We start from the raw sequence: 27,964 nt of genomic DNA on the forward strand, positions 1-27,964 counted from the left end.
CACCGGGGAAGATGATGTGGGGCCCTCTGCTGGCACACCGGGGAAGATGATGGTGGCGCCCTTTGCTGGCTCACCGGGGAGGATGATGGTGGCGCCCTCTGCTGGCCCACCGGGGAGGATGATGGTAGCGCCCTCTGCTGGCCCACCGGGGAGGATGATGGTGGCGCCCTCTGCTGCTGCTCCACCGGAGAAGAGGACGGTGGCGTCCTCTGCTGCTGCTCCAACGGAGAAGAGGATGGTGGCGTCCTCTGCTGCTGCTCCACCGGAGAAGAGGATGGTGGCGTCCTCTGCTGCTGCTCCACCGGAGAGGAGGATGGTGGCGCCCTCTGCTGCTGGCCCACCGGAGAGGAGGATGGTGGCGCCGTCTGCTGGCCCACCGGAGAGGAAGGTGGCGCAGTCTGTTGCAGACCCACCGGAGATGATGGTGCCGTCTGTTGCAGACTCACCGGAGATGATGGTGGCGTCTGCCAGCCCACTGGAGATGATGGCGGCGTAGGTTGCAGACCCACCGGAAATGATGGCGTAGTAGGTTGCCAACCCACCGGAGATGATGGCGCCGTAGGTTGCAGACCCACCAAAGATGATGGTGGCGTCTGCCGGCCCACCAGAGATGATGGCGGCGTCTGTTGTAGACCCACTTGTGTGAGGGGTAGCTGTGCCTCCTCAGCTGCACAGCTACTCATAGCCCCCCCCCCCTCAAGGGGCAGATCCCAGACGTCCCACGAGAAGCCAACACAGGACAGGGATGGGTGGGAGGGATCACAAAAAGAGGCAAAGCTTTTTTTTGATTCGGCCATCAATAATAAAGCAATGTTAAGTCTCTCTGCCATAGAAATCTCTGCGGGATTCGTGTTAGGAGGCTGGAGTACTCTGTCAGAGTGTGTTGGTGACGAACCCCAAGATTGGGACGGCGAGGCGAAGTTGATAGAGTGGCTGTGCCAGCAATCGGAGGGTTGCTGGTTACTGGGGTTCAATCCCCACCTTCTACCCTCCTAGTCACGTCCGTTGTGTCCTTGGGCAAGACACTTTACCCCTTGCTCCTGATGGCTGCTGGTTAGCGCCTTGCATGGCAGCTCCCGCCATCAGTGTGTGAATGTGTGTGTGAATGGATGAATGTGGAAATACTGTCAAAGCGCTTTGAGTACCTTGAAGGTAGACAAGCGCTATACAAGTATCCCGGCCCAGGGCATCACAGAAGCCAGTAAACACGCTAGCGGGTCTACCTGGTTGATCCTGCCAGTAGCATATGCTTGTCTCAAAGATTAAGCCATGCAAGTGCAAGTGCAAACGAGTTTGACAGTGAAAGTGTTTTAATTTATCATTTATTTATGCAGAGATGGCGGCAGGCATTGAGCAGAAAAACATGATTTCATTTAACACTATAACCAAAAACAAACAAAAGGGTACAAACAAAAGGCGCGCACAAGGGATAGAACACACTTGGCTATGAACAGAAACTAGCACAAAGGCTAAACTATGAACAAGTAACAAAAACACTTACTGTGACACGAATAAACAAAACTCACGTGGCAAAAAACGAGCAGGATGAACTATGACATGAGCAGAGTGAACTGAAGTAGACAGAGCTACAACGACAAGTATAAATGACATCGACAAGTATAAATGACACTGACCTCGACAATCATTAGCGACATTGACAATACTCCAGCACTTACTGGAGGGAAAAGCAGGTCTAAATAGTAGCTGGCTGATTGACACCAGGTGTGGCCAGGTGCCAATCAGCCACAGCTGAGGGGACACAGTACTCGGGGAGACAAGTAGGAAATAACCAAAATAAGAGCGCCGACAGGAAATAAAGACAAACAGAGGAAAAACTCAAAACATAACTAAACTGTCAGTGACAAACCTGACAAGGAGAGTGATTCTCAAACTGGTGGTATATGCGGGCTCCACTTAGAATCACTTGAATAAAAGTACAATGTTTTATTGTCCTATATTTAAACTGTGTGTAATCTTGAATACTTAGGCTTACTACGCTACAGTGTTTTCATTATGGTGGTACTTGAAGAGTCAAGTTTTTTCTGAGGTGGTACCTTGTGAAAAAAGTATAAAAGGCACTGTGATAAGATATGACTATAGTACCATCTTTTGTAATGTTAAGAATCATAACATAAGCCAAGTTAATTTATTATTACAGTTTCAGAATCATTCCCACCAATCATGAGTATAAAGGTTTAAATTTTATATGATCCAGATCTCAAAACTTCTACCTGAGACGGTTTCCTTGATAAAAACAAGCTAAAAAAAAAAAATATATATATATATCATAACGAGTCAGTCTTTTCAATGGCTCTTTGAAAGGAACGGTTCCTCAAGTTAGTAACCGTTCAAGGAGACATAAATTCCAATGTGTAATTCATAACAAATTAAGATCTAAAATTTTTTACACGTCTTTTACTGGAAAAGTTATATCATCAGGCTTCTAACGATTCCACCCAACTCCAATTCCTGGGGTGACGATCCGATTCAGAATCAATTCTCGAATCAAACCGATTCTTGCAATGTATTATTGAGTATAATAATTATAATGAAACTTTTTCAAAACAGGTTCCAGTTTACAAAATCTCCTTCTGCTTGCATGGAGATGGCCTAAAAAAGCCTTTCTTAAAAATAGAATCCTTAAAAAAAAAAAAAAAAAAAATGAAAAAAAAAAGATTGGAAAATTCTGAATCGATTTAGAATCAAGTTGAATATGACTCACTATTCAGATGTGTGTTTATATACAGTACTGGCCAAAAGCTTGGACAACTTTTCATTCAATGCATTTTCTTTATTTTCATAACTATTTACATTGTAGATCAGGGGTGTCAAACTCAAATACAGAGTGGGCCAAAATTTAAAACTGAACAAAGCCGCGGGCCAAGGTTGAACAAATGAACCTTTTCATATTTCATTCATTCACAACTCCTCCAACACGAACATTATTGTTTTTGCACTTTTGGCTTTTTATTAAATAACTTTTTCAAATAGATTTAATCTTGCACGTGGAAACTTTATGTGTGGGCTTTAGTTGATATAACACTCCTGTCAGGGGGTGCATTCTACGCCGGGGGTGCATTATCCGGCACAACACCTGGACGCTACAATATACACGCCCGCTACCTCCAAACCCCGCCGCCCCCACACACACACACACCTTGTAGCGTCCCGGAAGAGTTAGTGCTGCAAAGAGTTCTGGGTATTTGTTCTGTTGTGTTTATGTTGTGTTACTGTGCGGATGTTCTCCCAAAATGTGTTTGTCATTCTTGTTTGGTGTGGATTCACAGTGTGGCGTATATTTCTAACAATGTTAAAGTTTTTTTATACTGGCACCCTCAGTGTAACCTGTATCGCTGAAGATCAAGTATGCGTAGCATTCTTTTCTGTGTGCGTGTCATAGCTGCATATATTATGAAACTGGGCCAGCTTTTGTTGGACTGGACGAAAAGGGGACGTTATAATTCTCGTGAGGGGCACTGAAATTTGGGAGTCTCCCGGGAGGTTTGGCAAGTGGGAGGTTTGGCAAGTATGAGAATTAGCGGTGTACCGCGGCACCGCCGCTGTATATGATCGGCAGGCCAGCTCTAGTGTTAATTTGTTATCGACTCACAGGCCAAATGAAATTACATGGCGGGCCAAATTTGGCCCGCGGGCCAGAGTTTGACACCCATGTCGTAGATTGTCACTGAAGGTATCAAAACTATGAGTGAACATGTGGAGTTATGTACTTAACACAAAAGGTGAAATAACTGAAAACATGTTTTCTATTCTAGTTTCTTCAAAATTGCCACCCTTTGCTCTGATTACTGCTTTGCACACTCTTGGCACTCTCTCGATGAGCTTCAAGAGGTTGTCACCTGAAATGGTTTTCACTTTAGAGGTGTGCTTGAAGTCATGAAAATAAAGAACACACATTGAATGAGGAAAAGGTGTGTCCAAACTTTTGGCCTGTACTGTACATTGCTGTTCATTTAGCCCAATATTGAGTGTTAAATAAATCATAAATCCTCGGGCACCTCACCATTTGATTACGATTACAATTCAAGAGCTACGATTCGATTTAAAATTTATTATTTATGCTTCTTTAAATAATGTATATTAATGCAGTTTTACATTTATTTTTGTTTCACTAATTAAGCCTTTATCACATGCAACTTTTAAAAACAGTGCTTTTGTATTAAACAGTTAAATAATTCCCAATGCATTTATTAAATTAATGAAAATGTGTGCAAAAGTGGAACATAGGTAGGGATGATGTTTGAAAGGAATTATCGAGTTCGAGCCTATTATCGAATCCTCTTATCGAACCGATTCCTTATTGATTCTCTTATCGAGTCCAGATAGGTTGTTGTATATGGAAAAAAACACAATATTTGGTTTACAAATCACTTCACTTTCTCTACTGCTCGCTACTATAGTATTACCATATCTGAGTTATTGTGCAGAAATGTGGGGAAATAATACAAATGTGCGCTACATTCGTTAACCGTGTTACAAAAAAGATCAATTAGACTGATACATAATGTTGGATATAGAGAACATACAAACACTTTATTTATTGAGTCAAAAATATTAAAGTTCGATGATTTGGTAAAATTGCAAACAGCTAAAATGATGTGGAATTAAATGATGGAATGGATTAAGTAAAGAAGTTAAACATTGTACTGATATGATCCAGTTTAAGAGGTTGTTCAAATGAATAGTGCTTACAAAGTACAAAGAAGAAGAATTATGATAAATACTTTCAACTTTATTGAAAATAAGATATTCTTCATCTCAGTATATTAATAATGACTGAATTAATTAATTACATATTACAAAACTGTTGTTTATACTAATTCCCAGATATTTTATTATAAAAAGGTCAGTAAATGATGTATATATTTGTAAACGCTATGAAGTGGGAAAGGGGTAGGATTAAATAAACTTTACTTCTTCCTACTCCTGTAAAGTGAAATTATATGAAACTGTGATGTATTATGATATGGTCGGATCATGTTTTGTTTAGTTATGTTCTGTTAGTTTTGGACTTCCTTAGTTGTTTTGTGCACTTCGGGGGTTTGTTTTAGTCACCATGGTTACTTATGATTTTCACCTGCCTTGTACGCGCACCTGTTGCTCATCAGAGACTCTATTTAAGCCTGCCTTTTCCGGTCACTCGTCGTGGCTTCATTGTTTGCATTTGCAACAGTTACGTTGGCATTCTGGTTTTCGAGCTCATGATTCCTGTGCTAAAGTGACCTTAGCTTCTAGTATTCCTGTGCTAAGTAAGTTTTTGCTTTAGCTTCTCGTGTGAACGGCACGCTTTCCTTTTGTTTCGTTCCTGTCTGTTGTAATGTGTATGATTTATGAGAAATAAATCATCTCCTACCTGCACGCTTTCGTCCGGAGCAGTCAGTTTTGCGTCCCGGGAACGAACCGCAGCACGCTGCACCCCACCGTGACAAATGACTGAGCTACTTGACGTAATTTCTTGTGATATCTCACGGGGCATTTCTTGTCGGGACGGGATTCGTTCCCAGGGATTCGAATAAAGAACCAACTCTCTTTCTTTACTATAGTGGTCTCGATAACGGGTACCGGTTCTCAAAAAGGGATTCGAGGCCGAGGACTTGGTTATTTTCTTATCGAACAACCGGGAAAACCGGGTTCGAGCATCATCCCTAAACATAGGTGCCCAATAATAAAGGAGCAGGTCCCATCTCCCAGTGAGGTGGCTTTCTGCAGTCAGACATATTCTAGAACTGTCTGCATTACTTTATTTACAATTAATAAATCGATTATTGACGTTTATAAATCGATTTTATAATCCATGTCCGACTTGCGACACATTTAAAACTCGATTAATTTTCCCACCTCTAATAATAACTGTTAAAAAAGTATTTGTTGTTGTATTATCCCAGCGAGAAGAACACGGTTTTAATAATCATTAGCCCACAAGTCGCACTAGTAAAGTAAACTGCATTCATCAGCAGCAGGAATCACTTTGTGTGCACTATTTGCCAGATAATGAGTGTCTGAGGGAAAAGAAAAGTGGGTCGTGCATTGTGGACAAACAACTTTATTTCTGGTAATGCATCTATACACTGTACATTCAGTCACCGTATATATCAGCGTAACTATCTTCAAACATAATCTCATAAAGTCCTTTACTTTACAATATAGTCAGTGTCGTGCGAGAGAGAGAGAGAGAGAGAGGTGCGCATGGAAGAAGGTTGAGAAAGACGAACAAGTCGGCTGAGCTTTTCATACTGCATATGTAATATTCAGAAACGGGAAAACTTCTTCTGACATAAAAAACATTTCTCCAAGTGTTTGATTTTGCGTTAGCAGCAGCACAGGGCTAAACAGAAACATGAAGATGATGAAACAATCTTTAAGACGTCGTCCTGGTGTGTGGCAGAGAGTATAACCAACATACAACAACAAATAAAATATACATTTACCAATATGAACGGCTGGAGAAAAAGCCATACAAAGAATCTACAGTAAAAAAAAAAAAAAGGGGGGTTATCTTGTTTGGAATATTCTCTTACACACTGCATGAATTGTTTTAGAAAGAAAAAGCAAAATAAAAACAACTATTGTAAGAAAAGATTTCATTCTGCAAAAAGGAAACAGCCACCATGTACATATACTATACAATAATGTACATGGAAAAACATATGTACATTTTTTAAAATTTGTATTCAAATCGTCACACTGGCAAGTATTTATTCATACAGACCGTTATTGCTCGCAAAATCCTTTAGAAAACCTTTTTTTTGTTTGTTTTTTGTAACCTTTCTTTTATAGAAAAACATGCGTAAAGAAAACTACACACAAGCTTTTTAGAGTGTAAAAAAAAAACACTACAAAAATGTACCAATTTGTAGGCGTGCCGAAGTGGCAGCGGCGCGTTGGATTGGAAGCCACCTTTCAATACCCATAATAATGATGATAATAACAATAATAATAATAACCTGCAGGTATTCTAGGGTTTGCACTCCCAATGGCATTATCTATCCTAAAGGGAGTTTGACCTTCATCATAATAACAGTAATAACATCTTTATAATGCTCCACATGCGTTCATCGAGGCCACAAGTTCACAAAGTCTGTATGTACAAAGGAAATTGATTTTTTTTTTAAAGATCTTCTAGAAAATACTTTGTACATGCATATTTTAAATGAACAAAAAGTACAATATTTTAGTGGGGGACCTGTCACTTGTTCCAGTGAGAGGGATGGGCCTTATTTATGTTAACATTTAATGAAGAAGTTTAATCCTTTTCCTTCAATCGTCTTTTCTGGAAACCTATTTTTGCCGGTGTCAGGCACTTGGGCTTGTCCAGCATTGCATTTGAAATATATTTCATATATATGTGTGTGTGTGTGTGTGTATTTATGTTTATGTGTTTACAGTTTGCTGCTTTTAATCACCTTTTCCTCCTCCTGGTCAAGACAAATTGCAGAAGACGATAAAACCCCCTTATATGTACAGTATAAATGCCCCATAACTGACGATATGAATGGCAAACCTTTTCTCAAATTTCATGCATGAACAAAAAAAAGTTTTTTGTAATCGGGAAAAGAAACAAAAAACAGACAAGCAATAAAAACATTATCAATCAAAGCATTAACATCATGTACATCTTGATTGCATTGTACCCAACTGCCACGGCATATTCATGCCAATATGTCCCGTTTGATTCTTTAAACAAAATCCAATTCATAAAAGTTAATTTGATTGTGCAGGCTCTTTTTTTTAAGAACTCGCCCTACTGAATGGAAACAAACCAAAGAGTTACCTCGTTTAGGTATCTGATGGTAAAGAGAAGAGACAACGTCCATAAAAGCGACTTTGAAGGCCACAAAATATGAAAACATGACATCAAAACGCCACTCATTCCTTCCAAGTTTCCCGCTTGATTTGTCATCGTTTTCATGTTTGGGCGCACCGCCGCCGATCCCGACCTGTTTCCAAACTACTCAGCCAGGAACAGGTAGAGCCTTCTTTTTCGTTGCGTTTATTTACAATACTTTGCCTTAAGTAAACATAACAATATTTCATCGAGAATGCATATAAGCAACAAAATGTTAACTGGATTTATACGGTAGCATTCGTGTATAAGACGTTTTCCAAAAAAAAGCTCGAGAGACAATAGTGAGAGTACATTAACATAAAAAACTGTATTTTTGTTAGGACAAAGTGCGATTCATTATGAAGTCGGAGAAATAGTAATCATATTTACATACCTTAATTTACTGAACATTTGTTTCTTGCCAAGGGTGACCCATACACTCAAAATGTTGAACGTGACGATTAATTCAGTCCCTCCAGGAATCGGCACAATTGTGCTGATTTAACGCAAATTTAACGTGTATTATGAGCCTCGCAATTTTCTATCCGATGCACGCCTCGGCCAATCGAATTTGTTAAAACTTAGGTTTGTTTCCTGAACTGCCACCTGTAACGAGAAATCTATTTATTTATAAAATGGCTAAATTGTCGTAGCTCAGACCTACTTCCTGCTCCTGTCTACAGCGCTAAGCCTTCTGGGTAATGTAGTATAAAACGCTTACTTCCTAGTTTACATGTATTTGTACAAACCCCGTTTCCATGAGTTGGGAAATTGAGTTAGATGTAAATATAAACGAAATACAATGATTTGCAAATCATTTTCAACCCATATTCAGTTGAATATGCTACAAAGACAACATATTTGATGTTCAAACTGATAAACTTTTTTTTTTTTTGCAAATAATCATTAACTTTAGAATTTGATGCCAGCAACACATGACAAAGAAGTTGGGAAAGGTGGCAATTAACACTGATACAGTTGAGGAATGCTCATCAAACACTTATTTGGAACATCCCACAGGTGAACAGGCAAATTGGGAACAGGCGGGTGCCATGATTGGGTATAAAAGTAGATTCCATGAAATGCTCAGTCATTCACAAACAAGGATGGGGAGAGGGTCACCACTTTGTCAACAAATGCGTGAGCAAATTGTTGAACAGTTTAAGAAAAACCTTTCTCAACCAGCTATTGCAAGGAATTTAGGGATTTCACCATCTACGGTCCGTAATATCATCAAAGGGTTCAGAGAATCTGGAGAAATCACTTCACGTAAGCAGCTAAGCCCTTGACCTTCGATCCCTCAGGCTGTACTGCATCAACAAGCAACATCAGTGTGTAAAGGATATCACCACATGGGCTCAGGAACACTTCAGAAACCCACTGTCAGTAACTTCAGTTGGTCGCTACATCTGTAAGTGCAAGTTAAAACTCTCCTATGCAAGGCGAAAACCGTTTATCAACAACACCCAGAAATGCTGTCGCCTTTGCTGGGCCTGAGCTCATCTAAGATGGACTGATACAAAGTGGAAAAGTGTTCTGTGGTCTGACGAGTCCACATTTCAAATTGTTTTTGGAAACTGTGGACGTCGTGTCCTCCGGACCAAAGAGAAAAAGAACCATCCGGATTGTTATAGGCGCAAAGTTGAAAAGCCAGCATCTGTGATGGTATGGGGGTGTATTAGTGCCCAAGACATGGGTAACTTACACATCTGTGAAGGCGCCATTAATGCTGAAAGATACATACAGATTTTGGAGCAACATATGTTGCCATCCAAGCAACGTTACCATGGACGCCCCTGCTTATTTCAGCAAGACAATGCCAAGCCACGTGTTACATCAAAGTGGCTTCATAGTAAAAGAGTGTGGGTACTAGACTGGCCTGCCTGTAGTCCAGACCTGTCTCCCATTGAAAATGTGTGGCGCATTATGAAGCCTAAAATACCACAACGGAGACCCCCGGACTGTTGAACAACTTAAGCTGTACATCAAGCAAGAATGGGAAAGAATTCCACCTGAGAAGCCATGAAATTTTAAGTTAATTATTATTTGCAAAAAAATAATAAAGTTTATGAGTTTGAACATCAAATATCTTGTCTTTGTAGTGCATTCAATTGAATATGGGTTGAAAAGGATTTGCAAATCATTGTATTCCGTTTATATTTACATCTAACACAATTTCCCAACTCATATGGAAACGGGGTTTGTATATTTATTCAACCTTTACTTATCCAGGGTAAGACAATTGAAAAACATTTTAATTTGCAATGCTGACCAAGCAAAGATAACATGTTAGAGATGTTGGGGTGTGATGATAATCTCTTGTCGTCTCTCGTTTACCAACAAAAATGAGCGCTGTAGATCGCTCTCAGCCGTTCACGAATGCTCTTAGCGTGCGGGGGTGAATGTATCGAAACAGAAATGAATGTTTAGAATTTATACACTTTTCAGGTGTAAAACATACACGGAGAACGTCTGCAACTTGTGGACAACAGAGCAGACATTAAGGATGCCTTCGGTGGTGTGCCTTCGGTGGTGTTTCTTTCTGTATTATAAGTTGTAATGAATTAAAACAGTACAGTAATTTGAAAAGTATGTGCATTTACTGCCATCTAGTTTATACTATGTGGTATGAAAGGAGTAAAACATCAATGCAGTATTTTACAATTGTTGTGAAATCCTGTGCTTTTTCAGGTTAAACCTTAAAAACATTGCTTTAAACTTAAAATATTGATAGCGAGTTCATAAAATCACAAGTCGATTCAATGTTATTGAAAGTAAAATTGCAACTTTTCTTAAAAAACTGCCGTAAATTCGGGCATTTTTAGGCCACGACAATCGTAAAAAAAAGCCCGCAAAATCCTGGAGGGAGTGAATATTGTCGAAAATAAATGCATCACGTGCATGAAATAAGATGAAAAGACCACGCTTATGTGTGGAATATGAAATCTTTAGAAGATTAAAAGTTTGCTTGAACAGGAATCAAAATCTGAGTTTTTATGGCGTCCCTAAAAAAAAAACAAGAAGAAAAAAAACGCCATGTCGGCACATAGTTTATTTGTTTGTATTTGCACGTATCTTTCGTTACATCGCTGTGTAGTCCATGTCGCGTCAAACCTCATGGGGACAAAGATGGAGGGTTTTGCGGGAAACACGATCGTCTTTTAGCTTTTATGACCGCAGACGTCCTTTCCTTTTTGTCGTGTGCAATGATTCCACTTCTGCCAGCGAGGCGTGCGAGACCACTTTTAAGTTGACGTCCTTCCTCGCCGCGGATTCTGTCGCCTTCCCGGTCAAAGTCTCGTGTGCCGTCCTCTGGTGTGAGCATGTGGACGACTTGTGGGACAAACTGTCTGCGGTGTGTGTGAGTGATGGAGGACTTGGGGTGGACTGCTCGGCGACAATGGCTTCACTTTTGGGACTGCACGTCCTTGTCCTTGGCTGTCAAGTCTTTGTCGCTGGGCCAAAGTTGCCGCTGCAGCTCCTTCACCATGGTCTCCAAGTGCTCCCGGGCCTCCCGCTCCTGCAGTAAGTCGGCCCGCAGCTGCTCTCGGTCCACCTCGGCGTGTTGCAGCTTCGTCTGCAGGTCTTCGATCTGGAAAACATGACAGGACAAAGATCAAATCATAGGAATCAGATATGAGAGTTAGAGAATGATCTAATATATATATATATTTATTTATATATATATATATATAAAAAATAATATAAATATGTATGTATATGTATATATATATATATATATATATATATATATATATATATATATATATATATATATATATATATATATATATATATATATATATATATATATTAGGGCTGTGAATCTTTGGGTGTCCCACGATTCGATTCAGTATCGATTCTTGGGATCACGATTCGATTAAAAATCGATTATTTTTTTTCAATTCAACACGATTCTCGATTCAAAAATGATTTTTTTCCCCGATTCAAAACAATTCTCTATTCATTCAATACATAGAATTTCAGCAGGATCTACCCCAGTCTGCTGACATGCAAGCAGAGTAGTAGATTTTTGTAAAAAGCTTTTATAATTGTAATGGACAATGTTTTATCAACTGATTGCAATAATGTAAATTTGTTTTAACTATTAAATGAACCAAAAATATGACTTATTTTATCTTTGTGAAAATATTGGACACAGTGTGTTGTCAATCTTATGAGATGTGATGCAAGTGTAAGCCACTGTGACACTATTGTTCTTTTCTTTTTTTTTTTTTTTCATAAATGTCTAATGATAATGTCAATGAGGGATTTTTAATCACTGCTATGTTGAAATCTTTGGGCACTTAACGACTTGATCCGATTCCGATTCCTGGGGTGACTATTCGATTCAGAATCAATATACGTGTGTATTTGTGTGTGTGCGTGTGTGTGTGTGTATATTTATTTATATATATATATATATATATATATATATATATATATATATATATATATATATATATATATATATATATATATATATATATACATATATATATATATATATATATATCAGTGACGTGCGGTGAGGTTCATGGCTGGTGAGGCACTGACTTCATCACAGTCAGATTTACAAACATATGAACTCTAAAGAGTATCTTATTCACCATTCGATTGGCAGCAGTTAACGGGTTATGTTTAAAAGCTCATACCAGCATTCTTCCCTGCTTGGCACTCAGCATCAAGGGTTGGAATTGGGGGTTAAATCACCAAAAATGATTCCCGGGCGCGGCGCCGCTGCTGTCCACTGCTCCCCTCACCTCCCAGGGGGTGATCAAGGGGATGGGTCAAATGCAGAGGACACAATTCACCACACCTAGTGTGTGTGACAATCATTGGTACTTTAACTTAACTTTAACTTTACACATACAAACTGTAGCACACAAAAAAGCACATTTAATTAAAAAAAACGTTATTATGGTCTTACCTTTACTTTTATGTAAAGGTAAGACGCTCCTTTTGAACAAAAGCATCGATAACTTGTTTATAGAAGTCTTCCTTATCTTCAGTTTTAAAAGTCTCTCTGTCTCGATGGAGATCTTCCTTTAATTATTACCTCCTGCTTCGATTGAAAGTCCAGTTTAGAAAACTGTTTTATTTTAGATATGTAATCCTCCATGTTAATAGTCCAGGCGAGAGGAAAAAATAAACGATCACTACTAACTGTTGCTGCTTGTTGTCACTTATTCTGCAGCCGAGTAGTCGCAAAAATGATCTCTGGGATCACGACCGCCCTCTACCACCATGAGGCGGGATTACTGCGAGCCTCAGCCAGTGCGTCTTCGCAGCCGTTTTATGATTGCTCAGCACAAGAAATACGTTACACACATACAGTTGTTGACAAAATACACTGTACATTATGTACCTCAGCTAACTAAACTATGGAAATGTATAATATAATTCATATAGCAATACGGTCTCACTGCACAGCAGGCCAGCAGTTAGCCGAGTCATTGCGCAATCCATGGTGAGGCTCAACTGGCTGCTGATCACCGCAAGTCTCTTCTCAGTATTTGAACGGCAAATGTGAAAATTCAGCGATTTTGAATCAAAATAATCTAAAACTGGTGAAGTTAAATGGAAAATAACTTTATAGTATAATCACTGGATACATATAACAATTTAAATTTTTTTTTTTTTTTTTACATTTTTTTTCTTTCCATGATGACACGTGAAGCCCCGCCTCACCTGCCTCCCCTGACTGCATGTCACTGATACATATGTATATATGTGTATATACTAGGGGTGTAACGGTACGTGTATTTGTATTGAACCGTTTCGGTACGGGGGTTCCGGTTCGGTTCAGAGGTGTACCGAACGAGTTTCCACACGGACATATTAAGTAGCGTAACGCACGTTGTGTAAACAATGCACACCGAGGCACAACACACGGCATGCTAGCAGCTAATGTGCTATGATAGACTGACCATACGTCCTCTTTTCACCGGACATGTCCTCTTTTGCGGAGCTGTCAGGGCGGAGTTTCTTAAATGCTTCAAATGTCCGGCATTTTGAGTTAGGGTTGCATGTATTTTCAATGTACGTTCAGGGAATTGTTGTGTACTGTTACACCCCTAGTATATATATATATATATACATATGTATATATGTATAAATATATACATATGTATATATATATATATTTCTATGCATATATATATATATATATATATATATATATATATATATATATATATATATATATATATATGTATATGTATATGTATATGTATATGTATACATATGTATGTGTGTGTGTGTGTGTGTGTGTGTGTGTGTGTATGTATGTATGTTAAAACAAATATATATGTGTATGTATATATTTTTTTTATCGATTTAGAAAAAAAATCTTTTGGAGCACCCCTATTATTCATGGTGAATACATTGATAGTGTAACAATATAAACACAATATTTTAACTCCTTCCTTACTCTCTTTTATTACATACAATTGTTTGATCTAAACAAAGTCAGTAGTACACAATAACTAAACAAAAGTAAAAACAACTATACTACTAGTATTTGAATAATTTGATATTTTTCCCTCAAAGTCCTCCTTTGTCCTGAATGTGTTAACACTCACAAAAATACGAAAATATCGATCATATACTGATACCACCCTGACTTTACTACTCCCCTCTGTAAATCTTATTCATCTACTTCCTTTCCTGGTAATATTTTTTATAAAGAAGCTGCCAAAGGCGCAGACAGTGTTTACATAGAAGCAGACGCAGCTGGAGAGAACAATCTCCATCTTGTTTTGTCTAAATGACGTTTCCCATGATGCCTTAGGGACGTTGCCGTGGCTTCCTGTTTCCGAGAGGCATCGATCACACGACTGTGCATGTATTTATCTTGAACTTCCTTCTCGTCTTCTACGCTAAAAATAATGGTTGACGTTTCACAAACATGATGTGTCTAACGGCGAACGTTTACTTCTGTTTATGTGTGGTTGACTTTGCGTCCTCCCCGAGAACAACTGACCTGCGCAGAGTACTTTGCACGCAGACGTCCCGCCTCGCATCCTTTATCGCAGACCCGCAACTGGCGAGCTTGTTCCAGGTCCCGCTTCAGACGAACCCGCGACTCGTTGGCTTCCTTCATCTTCTTCTCGCTCTCGGCTCGCAGGCGCTCGATTTCCTTCCTCAAGTTACGCTTGGCCTCCGTCGCTTCCCGCAGTTTCTCTTTCTTCGCCACCCGCAAGAACTCTAACTCCTGGAAGACAAGCAGGGGGGGAAATAAAAATGTTGTCATGGAGAAAATCACACTGTGTTAGGGTTGTCACGATACCAGAATCTCAGGAGTCGATACTAGTACATTTTAATGATTCTCGATACTGATACATGATTTAAGATCAGTGTGCAGCGACATAATTTAAATATCAGTATCAGCTGCCAAGAAGTAACTAGACATTGTAAAAAGAACAGCAGTGTTCTCTTTTTTTGATTGATTGAAACTTTTATTAGTAGATTGCACAGTAAAGTACACATTCCGTACAATTGACCACTAAATGGTAACACCCGAATAAGTTTTTCAACTTGTTTAAGTCGGGGTATACTATATATACTATTTTCATAATACAGTCATCACACAAGATAATCATCACAGTATATAAATTGAATTATTTACATTATTTACAATCCGGGGTGTGGGATATGGAGGGGGGGGTTAAGTTTGGTTGGTATCAACACTTCAGTCATCAACAATTGCATCATCAGAGAAATTGACATTAGAACAGTGTAGATCTGACTTGGTACATATGTGCAGCAAGTATTGGACACAGAGAGAGAGAGATCAGAAATTATAAGAAAAAGTGACTACATTTGATTGTTTACATTTGATTATTTACAATCCGAAGAGGTATGATGAGGAAGGGAGGGTGTTAGTTTAGGGTTGAAGTTGCCTGGAGGTGTTCTTTTAGTGCGGTTTGAAGGAGGATAGAGATGCCCTTTCTTTTATACCTGTTGGGAGCGCATTCCACATTGATGTGGCATAGAAAGAGAATGAGTTAAGACCTTTGTTAGATCGGAATCTGGGTTTAACGTGGTTAGTGGAGCTCCCCCTGGTGTTGTGGTTATGGCGGTCATTTACGTTAAGGAAGTAGTTTGACATATACTTCGGTATCAGGGAGGTGTAGCGGATTTTATAGACTAGTCTCAGTGCAAGTTGTTTTACTCTGTCCTCCACCCTGAGCCAGCCCACTTTGGAGAAGTGGGTAGGAGTGAGGTGTGATCTGGGGTGGAGGTCTAGAAGTAATCTGACTAGCTTGTTCTGGGTGTTTGGAGTCTAGATTTGAGGGTTTTGGACGTGCTAGGGTACCAGGAGGTGCATGCGTAATCGAAAAAGGGTTGAACGAGAGTTCCCGCCAGAATCTTCAAGGTGCTTTTGTTTACCAGAGAGGAGATTCTATAGAGAAATCTTGTTCGTTGGTTGACCTTTTTGATTACCTTGGTTGCCATTTTATCACAGGAAAGATTAGCCTCTAGGATGGAACCTAGGTAGGTGACCTCATCCTTCCTGGCGATAACAATGTCACCCACTTTTATAGTGAAGTCACTGACTTTCTTAAGGTTGATGTGGGACCCAAACAGGATGGATTCCGTTTTACCTAAGTGTATGGATAGCTTGTTGTCAGCGAGCCAGGTGCAAATTCTACAGAGTTCAGCACTGAGGATTTTCTCCACCTGTGACTTGTCTTTGCCGGATACCAGCAGGGCCGAGTCATCCGCAAACAAAAACAATTCACAGTCGCATGCTGATGACATGTCGTTTATGTATACTAGGAACAGTAAAGGCCCTAATATACTGCCTTGGGGGACTCCACAGCTTACTGAGGGGGGGGGGGACACGGTGCCGTTCAACTCAACCACCTGTTTCCTCCCCCTCCAAGTAAGATTGCATCCAGCTCGATGAGGTTTTATCAAATCCGATTGCTCTAACCTCCAAGTATATCAAAACAAACAATACTGTGCTTATACATATGATCACAAATACTAGTTTACATTGTAAAAAGAACAGCAGTATTCTATAACCTCCGAGTATATTAAAAACAAACAATACTTTGCTTATAAATATGATCACGAACAACAACATTTTACATTGTAAAAAGGACAGCAGTGTTCTCTAACCTCCCAGAATATCAAAACAAACAATACTGCGCTTAGAAATATGATCACAAATAACAATGTTTTACATTTTAAAAACAACAGCTTTGTTCTCTAATCTCTAAGTATATCAAAACAAACAACACTGTGCTCATAAATATGATCACAAATAACAATATTTTACATTGTAAAAAGAACCGTAATGGCGTGGAGCCTTCAAGTATGTAAAACAAACAATATTGTTATTAATATTGTCTCAATATGGTGGCAGTGTGACATCATCACTTGTAATGAAAGGCCTACTGAAACCCACTACTACCGACCAAGCAGTCTGATAGTTTATATATCAATGATGAAATCTTAACATTGCATTACATGCCAATACGGCCGGGTTGGCTTACTAAAGTGCAATTTTAAATTTCGCGCGAAATATCCTGCTGAAAACGTCTCGGTATGATGACGCCTGCGCGTGACGTCACGGATTGTAGAGGACATTTTTGGGACAGCATGGTGGCCAGCTATTAAGTCGTCTGTTTTCATTGCAAAATTCCACAGTATTCTGGACATCTGTGTTGGTGAATCTTTTGCAATTTGTTCAATGAACAATGAAGACAGCAAAGAAGAAAGCTGTAGGTGGGAAGCGGTGTATTGCGGGCGGCTGTAGCAACACAAACACAGCCGGTGTTTCATTGTTTACATTCCCGAAAGATGACAGTCAAGCTTTACCATTGGCCTGTGGAGAACTGGGACAACAGAGACTCTTACCAGGAGGACTTTGAGTTGGATACGCAGACGCGGTACCGTGAGTACGCATGCAGCTGCGGCTTCCAAACATTTGATCGCTTGCCCGTACGTGCGTGCCGCTATGTGCATGTCACGTACGTAACTTTGGGGACTTTGGGGAAATATATGTGCTGTATGAACTTTGGGGAGGTGAACGGTACTTTGGGCTGTGGGATTGAGTGTGTTGTGCAGGTGTTTGAGTTGCATTGGCGGGTTATATGGACGGAAGGGGGGAGGTGTTTGTTATGCGGGATTAATTTGTGGCATATTAAATATAAGCCTGGTTGTGTTGTGGCTAATAGAGTGTATATATGTCTTGTGTTTATTTACTGTTTTAGTCATTCCCAGCTGAATATCAGGTCCCACCCGCCTCTCACAGCATCTTCCCTATCTGAATCGCTCCCACTGCCCTCTAGTCCTTCACTCTCACTTTCCTCATCCACGAATCTTTCATCCTCGCTCAAATTAATGGGGAAATCGTCGCTTTCTCGGTCCGAATCGCTGTTGCTGCTGGTGGCCATGATTGTAAACAATGTGCGGATGTGAGGAGCTCCACAACCTGTGACGTCACGCGCATATCGTCTGCTACTTCCGGCACAGGCAAGGCTTTTTTATCAGCGACCAGAAGTTGCGAACTTTATCGTTGATGTTCTCTACTAAATCCTTTCAGCAAAAATATGGCAATATCGCGAAATGATCAAGTATGACACATAGAATGGACCTGCTATCCCTGTTTTAATAAGAAAATCGCATTTCAGTAGGCCTTTAAATAGGCGAGGAAAAGGGTAGAAAAACAGCAACTATATTTAAAGACAAATATTTGTATTTTTATTTGTTAGTGTCAACATTTCAGCCTTTTCTCAATATGTATTCTTGCTCAATTTTTTTACTTTTTTGTTTATTTAATTTCCCCAGTGTGCCATAAAAACAGAGGTGCGTTCAGGCCACACACTGCCGTCCTGGCGAAAGAAGCGAAGCAGTGATTGTTCAAAGTGTTACCAAACGACAGAAGAGTGTTGTTAAGTTGTGTTTTCTTGCCACTTATGGAAGCGATAAATGTTGGCTCGCAACACTTTTCTGCACACTGTGGTAACGCTCACTCCCTGGGCTTGTGGTGGCGGATCTACGCTCTCACTTCTGTGAGCGCTTGCATTTGATTATTGACTACATCCACAAGATATATCTCTCTTTCACTCTTATTAAAACAGATCCACTGGCTAAATATAGCAAGAAAGTGGATCATTTCTGCTACGTCATCATCTCTGGCATAGCAGGCGCTATGAAGCAGAGTTAGGCCACACCTACACTTATGCTACACTCACACACTTCCATTAGCCTTTGTTTATGAGCCAGGGCCAACAGGAAGAGCCAAATCCTCATTTGTGACGGACTTCCATGAATAAATAAATATATGGAAACACTGCATCATTGTTTAAAGACAGCAGACATATAATATTCTGTACTGACAAAAAGCAGGTATCGATGTATTTTTTTGCGTTTTGGGTCTCGACTTCATAGCAAAGTATAGATTCTTTTGACAACTGTACAATGTTTAAAAAGTTATTTACTAAAGTAAGCTACAACGTAGAGCTAGAACTAGAACCTACTCAGTGGCCTAGTGAACCTACTCAGTGGCCTAGTGGTTAGAGTGTCCGCCCTGAGATCGGTAGGTTGTGAGTTCAAATCCGGCCGAGTCATACCAAAGACTATAAAAATGGGACCCATTACCTCCCTGCTTGGCACTCAGCATCAAGGGTTGGAATTGGGGGTTAAATCACCAAAATGATTCCCGGGCGCGGCCACCGCTGCTGCCCACTGCTCCCCTCACCTCCCAGGGGGTGATCAAGGGTGATGGGTCAAATGCGGAGAATAATCTCGCCACACCTAGTGTGTGTGACAATCATTGGTACTTTAACTTTAACTTTAACTTTAGCTGTAATGGCTGAAAACTTTATCACGATTTAAGTGTTTTTTTTATCAGTCGATAATTTTTGTTTTTTTAATGACCTATGGAAAATAGGGAGCAGGAGAAAAATGTATTTTATTTGAAATGTAACCTTCCTCTGATTATAATCTCTCGGCTATCAAGGTAGAAAGGAAATGTCAACACAAGCATGGAACAATAAACAAAATTGTAAAATTGAGCACTTAACATTAATCTCTTAAAATTAAAGTGCGAAAATAAGGAATATGCAAAAAATGCTTGATAAAGCGTAAGAAAATAGTGCAAAGTGTGGAAATGTAAATCAAGAGAAACCTGAGAAGAACTACTTTCTGCAGGTTTAGTGGCAGGAAGTTACAGCTGTGCTCTAAAGGGTGAGCACGGCTAAGGTGGCGTGGTATTGCCTCGCATCATTTACAGACCACATTGGTCTGACTATGGTCCCTTTGGAAAAATCCAAAAACCTGTCCCGGTGACTTTTCCTCTTTTATCCGCAATTTCTTCATTTTGACTTTCTCTTCTCGCACAAGATGGTGCAACCAAACTTGATAGTTGATACTGTCGCCTGATTAGCTGTTAGCGTGTCACTCCCACTGATCAGTTATCACTTCCTGCGTTGCTTGGTTACCAGAGAGCGATTGCCTTTGTTCATACAACCAACTTTGCTTCCGTACCTCCGCTTTCCTCCGACGAAGAAGAAAACAAAAACAAATGTTTTATTACAATTGATTGATTAGGTGTTACCAGTCCGACTACAGCGTGAATGTCCATGTGGGGCGAGGACAGCGTGCATGTTTAGTCGGGATCGCAGGACCCTCGCAGTTTACACAAAGACTTCTGTCGTCAAAAGGAAAATAGACAAACCCTATCACGCCCGACTTTGGAAACGTCTCATCCCAACTTGCAGCGTTGCTTCAGCAGGGGGTCACTGTGTTGCTGCTCGTCTTTCACCTCAACTCAGCCTGCAGCTTGTTGCTGCCGCCTCCTCACTGCACCGACGCAAAATGAGAGCGGAATGTCGTCGGAGTAGCTTTGGTTGGGTCGGGATATATATATATTTTTGTGCTGCACACACACACACACACACACACACACACACACACACAGACACACACACACACACACACACACACACACACACACTAACTGCACTTTCTTGTTCCCGGGCCAAGACCAAATATAAAAATGGAAGTCTGGCCTTTCCTTTCACAGCAACATCCGCTCTCATTGTTATCACTCACCAACTCATGCTCGGCTGTGCAGGCACTCGACACATGTTGGACTTTTTCAAAACCAAAAAAGCCAGACTGGAATTTCCGTTAATATCGTCGTGAGCATTATAAATATATGAGAATATGTTCAAATATTGGTGATGCAGTGGTGACATTAGACTACATTAAAATGTCTCCTACAACAGAGGAGGGTCCCAAACTTTTTTCCACTGAGGGCCGAACACTGAAAAGTGAAAGTATGTGGGGGCCATTTTGATATTTGTCTTTTTTCAAAACCAATACAATATTTAGATTTTGTTTGGTCTCAGTCATAAAATTTTAAAAAAATAGGTCTATATATATTTCTTTAGTCAACGCTTAAATCTTTCGATCAACTTCAGCTCTTTTTTATTTTTATGTTTTGTGCACTTTTTGTCAAAACCCTGTTTTTTCACACACAATTTTAAAGTTTAATACTTGATGTGAAGTAATTGGAGCCTTAAATAAGTAAATAATTCATGACAACAATAATTTTGATTTAGTATTATTTTTTGAGCAAAGTCCCACTAAAACTCTTGGGGATCCAAAAGTGTTAAAAATAAGTCTTATATATGTTTGTATGTATATATATATATATATATATATATATATATATATATATATATATATATATATATATATATATATATATATATATATATATATACACATACATATATATATGTATGTGTATATATATATATAGTATATATATATATATCGATTCGAATTCGAATCGCGATTCTCACGTTGTGCGATTCAGAATCGATTCTCATTTTTAAAAAATCGATTTTTTTTTTTTTTTTAAGTATTTTTTTTTTTTAATTAATCAATCCAACAAAACAATACACAGCAATACCATAACAATGCAATCCAATTCCAAAACCAAAGTTTAATATTTGATGTGAAGTAATTGGAGCCTTAAATAAGTAAATAATTCATGACAACATTAATTTTGATTTAGTATTATTTTTTGAGCAAAGTCCCACTAAAACTCCAAATGTGTTAAAAATAAGTCTTATATATGTATGTATATATATATATATATATATATATATATATATATATATATATATATACAGGTAAAAGCCAGTAAATTAGAATATTTTGAAAAACTTGATTTATTTCAGTAATTGCATTCAAAAGGTGTAACTTGTACATTATATTTATTCATTGCACACAGACTGATGCATTCAAATGTTTATTTCATTTAATTTTGATGATTTGAAGTGGCAACAAATGAAAATCCAAAATTCCGTGTGTCACAAAATTAGAATATTACTTAAGGCTAATACAAAAAAGGGATTTTTAGAAATGTTGGCCAACTGAAAAGTATGAAAATGAAAAATATGAGCAGGTACAATACTCAATACTTGGTTGGAGCTCCTTTTGCCTCAATTACTGCGTTAATGCGGCGTGGCATGGAGTCGATGAGTTGCTGGCACTGCTCAGGTGTTATGAGAGCCCAGGTTGCTCTGATAGTGGCCTTCAACTCTTCTGCGTTTTTGGGTCTGGCATTCTCCATCTTCCTTTTCACAATACCCCACAGATTTTCTATGGGGCTAAGGTCAGGGGAGTTGGTGGGCCAATTTAGAACAGAAATACCATGGTCCGTAAACCAGGCACGGGTAGATTTTGCGCTGTGTGCAGGCGCCAAGTCCTGTTGGAACTTGAAATCTCCATCTCCATAGAGCAGGTCAGCAGCAGGAAGCATGAAGTGCTCTAAAACTTGCTGGTAGACGGCTGCGTTGACCCTGGATCTCAGGAAACAGAGTGGACCGACACCAGCAGATGACATGGCACCCCAAACCATCACTGATGGTGGAAACTTTACACTAGACTTCAGGCAACGTGGATCCTGTGCCTCTCCTGTCTTCCTCCAGACTCTGGGACCTCGATTTCCAAAGGAAATGCAAACCAAACCAACCCAAACCATCAGTGATGGTTTGGGGTGCCATGTCATCTGCTGGTGTCGGTCCACTCTGTTTCCTGAGATCCAGGGTCAACGCAGCCGTCTACCAGCAAGTTTTAGAGCACTTCATGCTTCCTGCTGCTGACCTGCTCTATGGAGATGGAGATTTCAAGTTCCAACAGGACTTGGCGCCTGCACACAGCGCAAAATCTACCCGTGCCTGGTTTACGGACCATGGTATTTCTGTTCTAAATTGGCCCACCAACTCCCCTGACCTTAGCCCCATAGAAAATCTGTGGGGTATTGTGAAAAGGAAGATGCAGAATGCCAGACCCAAAAACGCAGAAGAGTTGAAGGCCACTATCAGAGCAACCTGGGCTCTCATAACACCTGAGCAGTGCCAGAAACTCATCGACTCCATGCCACGCCGCATTAACGCAGTAATTGAGGCAAAAGGAGCTCCAACCAAGTATTGAGTATTGTACATGCTCATATTTTTCATTTTCATACTTTTCAGTTGGCCAACATTTCTAAAAATCCCTTTTTTGTATTAGCCTTAAGTAATATTCTAATTTTGTGACACACGGAATTTTGGATTTTCATTTGTTGCCACTTCAAATCATCAAAATTAAATGAAATAAACATTTGAATGCATCAGTCTGTGTGCAATGAATAAATATAATGTACAAGTTACACCTTTTGAATGCAATTACTGAAATAAATCAAGTTTTTCAAAATATTCTAATTTACTGGCTTTTACCTGTGTGTATATATATATATATATCCATCCACCTGGATGGATATATCATCCATGGATGGATGGATGGATGGATATATCGATTCAAATTCGAATCGCGATTCTCACGTGCGATTCAGAATCGATTCTCATTTTTAAAAAATCTATTTTTTTTTTTTTTTTTTAATGTATTATTTTTTTTAAATTAATCAATCCAACAAAACAATACACAGCAATACCATAACAATGCAATCCATTTCCAAAACCAAACCCGACCCAGCAACACTCAGAACTGCAATAAACGGAGCAATTGAGAGGAGACACAAACACGACACAGAACAAACCAAAAGTAGTGAAACAAAAATGAATATTATCAACAACAGTATCGATATTAGTTACAATTTCAACATAGCAGTGATTAAAAATCCCTCATTGACATTATCATTAGACATTTAGAAAAAAAATAAAAATAAATAGTGTCACAGTGGCTTACACTTGCATCGCATCTCATAAGCTTCACAACACACTGTGTCCAATATTTTCACAAAGATAAAATAAGTCATATGTTTGGTTCATTTAATAGTTAAAACAAATTTACATTATTGCAATCAGTTGATAAAACATTGTCCTTTACAATTATAAAAGCTTTTTACAAAAATCTACTACTCTGCTTGCATGTCAGCAGACTGGGGTAGATCCTGCTGAAATCTTATGTATTGAATGAATAGAGAATCCCTTTGAATCGGGGAAAAATCGTTTTTGAATCGAGAATCGTGTTGAATTGAAAAAAAAAATCGATTTTGAATCGAATCGTGACCCCAAGAATCGATATTGAATCGAATCGTGGGACACCCAAAGATTCACAGCCCTTATATATATATGTATATATATATACATTTATTTTATTTTTTATTTTTTTTACTTTCAACGCTTAAATCTTTCGATCAACTTCAGCTATTTTTATTTATTTTTTAAATATTTTGTGCACTTTTTTTGTCAAAACCCTGTTTTTTTTAGGCAAAAACACAAAACATGCAACCCCCTTCACACACACAATTTTTAAACTTACGTCAACATTTTTCAACGGATTCCAAAAATTCCAACACCAATCCATTCATATCATCTAGGACAGTTGTGCTAGTATCAATATTCTCAAAGATTCCCAGTTTTCCCAAAATTCCCAAATTTCCAGGAAATTCCCATTCAAATGAATGGATGTAATCATAGTCCTGCAATGCCCTAAATTCTCAAAATGTTGCGCCATTTTTAAACTCGATTCCGACCTTTCAACCATCCACCCACACTACTCTTCCGATACATTGAACGCAAAACATGTTTTCCCTTTTATTTTCCCGTGATTTCCCGGAATTTTCTCCCCATTGAAAATGAATGGGCATTATACAAACTACTGCATATCCCACATTTCTCATCCGATTGGAACCATTCCAACATCCACACACTCCACTCACCCTGGACATTCAAGCATTTCAGTTTCACGCACAAGTATCAGCATTCACACGCAATTCCTACCAGAATTGCTAATTCTAATCAAAAACAGTTCTCAGTTTGACTCATTTCTAGAGATGTCCGATAATATCGGCCTGCGTTAAAATGAAATATCGGAAATTATCGGTATCGTTTTTTTATTATCGGTATGTTTTTTTTAATTTTTATTTTTTTATTAAATCAACATAAAAAACACAAGCTACACTTACAATTAGTGCACCAACCCAAAAAATCTCCCTCCCCCACTTACACTCATTCACACAAAAGGGTTGTTTCTTTCTGTTATTAATATTCTGGTTCCTACATTATATATCAATATATATCAATACAGTCTGCAAGGGATACAGTCCGTAAGCACACATGATTGTGCGTGCTGCTGGTCCACTAATAGTACTAACCTTTAACAGTTCATTTTACTCATTTTCATTAATTACTATTTTCTTTGTAACTGTTTTTATATTGTTTTACTTTCTTTTTTATTCAAAAAAAATGTTTTTAATTTATTTATCTTATTTTATTATTATTTTTAAAAAGTACCTTATCTTCACCATACCTGGTTGTCCAAATTAGGCATAATAATGTGTTAATTCCACGACTGCATATATCAGTTGATATCGGTATTGGTTGATATCGGTATCGGTAATTAAAGAGTTGGACAATATCGGATATCGGCAAAAAGCCATTATCAGACATCCCTACTCATTTCACTTGATCAAATCTTTTCTAACACTCCACACTACTAAATAATACAAGTGTGATTATTGCTGATATCAGATCAATATCAGTGTCGGCAAATAATCAAGCCTGGTATATCGAGACACGCCGAGTTTTTATATTTGCTGTGCGTATACTTTGTGACCATGAATGAAAAGCTACCTGCTGGAGGCTGCGCTTGGCCTGCAGAGCGGAGCCCAACTTCTCCTCCTGCTTCACCCTCATCTTCACGATCTCATGCAGGAACTTCTCCTTGGACTCTTTGGAGTCCAGGCCGTTGTCCAGCGCCTGCCTCAGGCTCTCCAGCTCCGACTCCAGCCCGAGTTCCGGAGGGGTTGAGACGGGGGTCGAGACGGGGGTCGAGACGGGGTTCGAGACGGGGACGGCCGCGGCGCCCTCAGAAGTCGCGACGGCGCCGGTGGGCCTGAGGGCGCCCGGCGAACTCATGTCCTTGGCCGAGCCGGAGGAGGTGAAGGAGGGCGACGACAGGGAGGACAGCGAGGAGGTGACTGCAAGAAGAAGGTAAGGAAGTGAAGTGAAGTGAATTATATTTATATAGCACTTTTTCTCTAGTGACTCAAAGCGCTTTACATAGTGAAACCCAATGTCTAAGTTACATTTAAACCAGTGTGGGTGGCACTGGGAGCAGGTGGGTAAAGTGTCTTGCCCAAGGACACAACAGCAGTGACTAGGATAGCGGAAGCGGGGATCGAACCTGCAACCCTCAAGTTGCTGGCACGGCCACTCTACCAACCGAGCTATACCGCCCCAACCAAGGAGACGTCTGCTCTCAGCTTGAGTCGCTTCTGAACAAACTGCCGGGGTTGAGTTGTTAGCTTACACTCGTCACGGCTCTCCACCTCCACCTCCACTTCCGAGTCTTTGTCATCCCGAGGCGACGGCTGCTTGCTCGCCGGGGAGGTCAAAGGGCACGGCTGCGGCTCCCCCGTAGCTCTCCTCTTGCGAGCTCTCAAGCCGGCGTTGGCGCCCTCGCCTGGCGGTTCCCCTGCGCTCGGGTGTGACGTGCTGGGGACCGACGGGGACATTGGACCCACCTTTCCCAGGGGCAGCGGTGTGAGGGCAACATTGGGGGCCACAGCATTCTCCAGGCTCTTGTAGTTGTAGAAGCTAGGACACCACCACAAAGCACAATTATTAGTTGTTTTCCATCGTCACTAAAGTGCCAGCCCAACTTGTCACGCCTGAGTTGGCAGACCTTATCAATATATCGCCATAGAAACGTAATATATATATCAACAAAAATGTGTTCCATTAAACAAGAGGTGTCCAAAGTGCAACTAATTTTTTTTACTGCACATTCTAGAAATACTATTACAGAAAAAAAACATACAAAAGTGGAATAAAAGAGCAAACAGGTGAATTGTAACAAGAAAAAGTTGCAGTGTTGATTCTAATCACACAAAGCTGCCATGCAGGCTGCTTTTTTCATTAAAACTGTCATTACTCAAAAATAATAATGCATCAGAATCAATGTTTTTATGAATTCTTGACAGAGTCACATCAAATATTCCACTTGGAATATTTTTTGGGGAAACTATTGCATATTTTGTATTTGTTTTCTTTGACAAAAAAAAAAAAAAAACGTTTAATTGACGGATAGATCTTAAGTTCGAGAGATGTAAGCGACAGTGAAAGAAAACAATAACTTATTTTTAACACTTTTTATGAGTAGAACCCTTTTAGAATTTTAGTCATTGCTCAAAAAATAATAATGACTCAAAATTAATGTTGTAATGAATTATGGACTTACTGAAGGTTCCTATTACTTCACATCAAATATTACACTTTGAAAACATTTTTTGGGGGAAAATATTGCATATATTGCGTTTGCCATAAAAAAACATACCGTATTTTTCGGACTATAAGTCGACCTTTTTTTCATAGTTTGGCCGTGGGTGCGACGTATACTCCGGAGCGACTTATGTGTGAAATTATTAACATATTACCGTAAAATATCAAATAATATTATTTATCTCATTCGCGTGAGCGACGAAGCAAATGTCCGCAATCGTCACACACACGTCAGCAATCGTCACGCCAACCAATAAGAATTCGGCGAGGGCGGGTCATGGCAAAAGTGCATTGTGGGTTTTGGAATGCTAACTGCTATATGCTATACGCTACTGCCGGAGCTATTAAAATGGATCACATC

The 27,964-nt window shown here is 39.5% G+C and overlaps 1 protein-coding gene across 1 annotated transcript in view; it reads right to left on the reverse strand.

Moving 5' to 3' along the window:
• Positions 1 to 5,924: 5,924 nt before the first annotated feature.
• Positions 5,925 to 27,964, reverse strand: part of skia (v-ski avian sarcoma viral oncogene homolog a) — a 184,249-nt gene continuing 162,209 nt past the window's right edge. Inside the window, exons 4-7 of the mRNA XM_061987982.1 lie at positions 26,633 to 26,919; positions 25,954 to 26,300; positions 14,829 to 15,059; positions 5,925 to 11,435 (exon numbers count right to left, since the gene is read on the reverse strand). Of these exons, the coding sequence (XP_061843966.1) occupies positions 11,250 to 11,435; positions 14,829 to 15,059; positions 25,954 to 26,300; positions 26,633 to 26,919 (1,051 nt within the window). The 3' untranslated portion in view covers positions 5,925 to 11,249. The remainder of the gene's footprint in view (positions 11,436 to 14,828; positions 15,060 to 25,953; positions 26,301 to 26,632; positions 26,920 to 27,964) is intronic.

This window comes from Nerophis lumbriciformis, linkage group LG01 (genome assembly GCF_033978685.3).
Source record: "Nerophis lumbriciformis linkage group LG01, RoL_Nlum_v2.1, whole genome shotgun sequence".
Taxonomy (NCBI): domain Eukaryota; kingdom Metazoa; phylum Chordata; class Actinopteri; order Syngnathiformes; family Syngnathidae; genus Nerophis; species Nerophis lumbriciformis.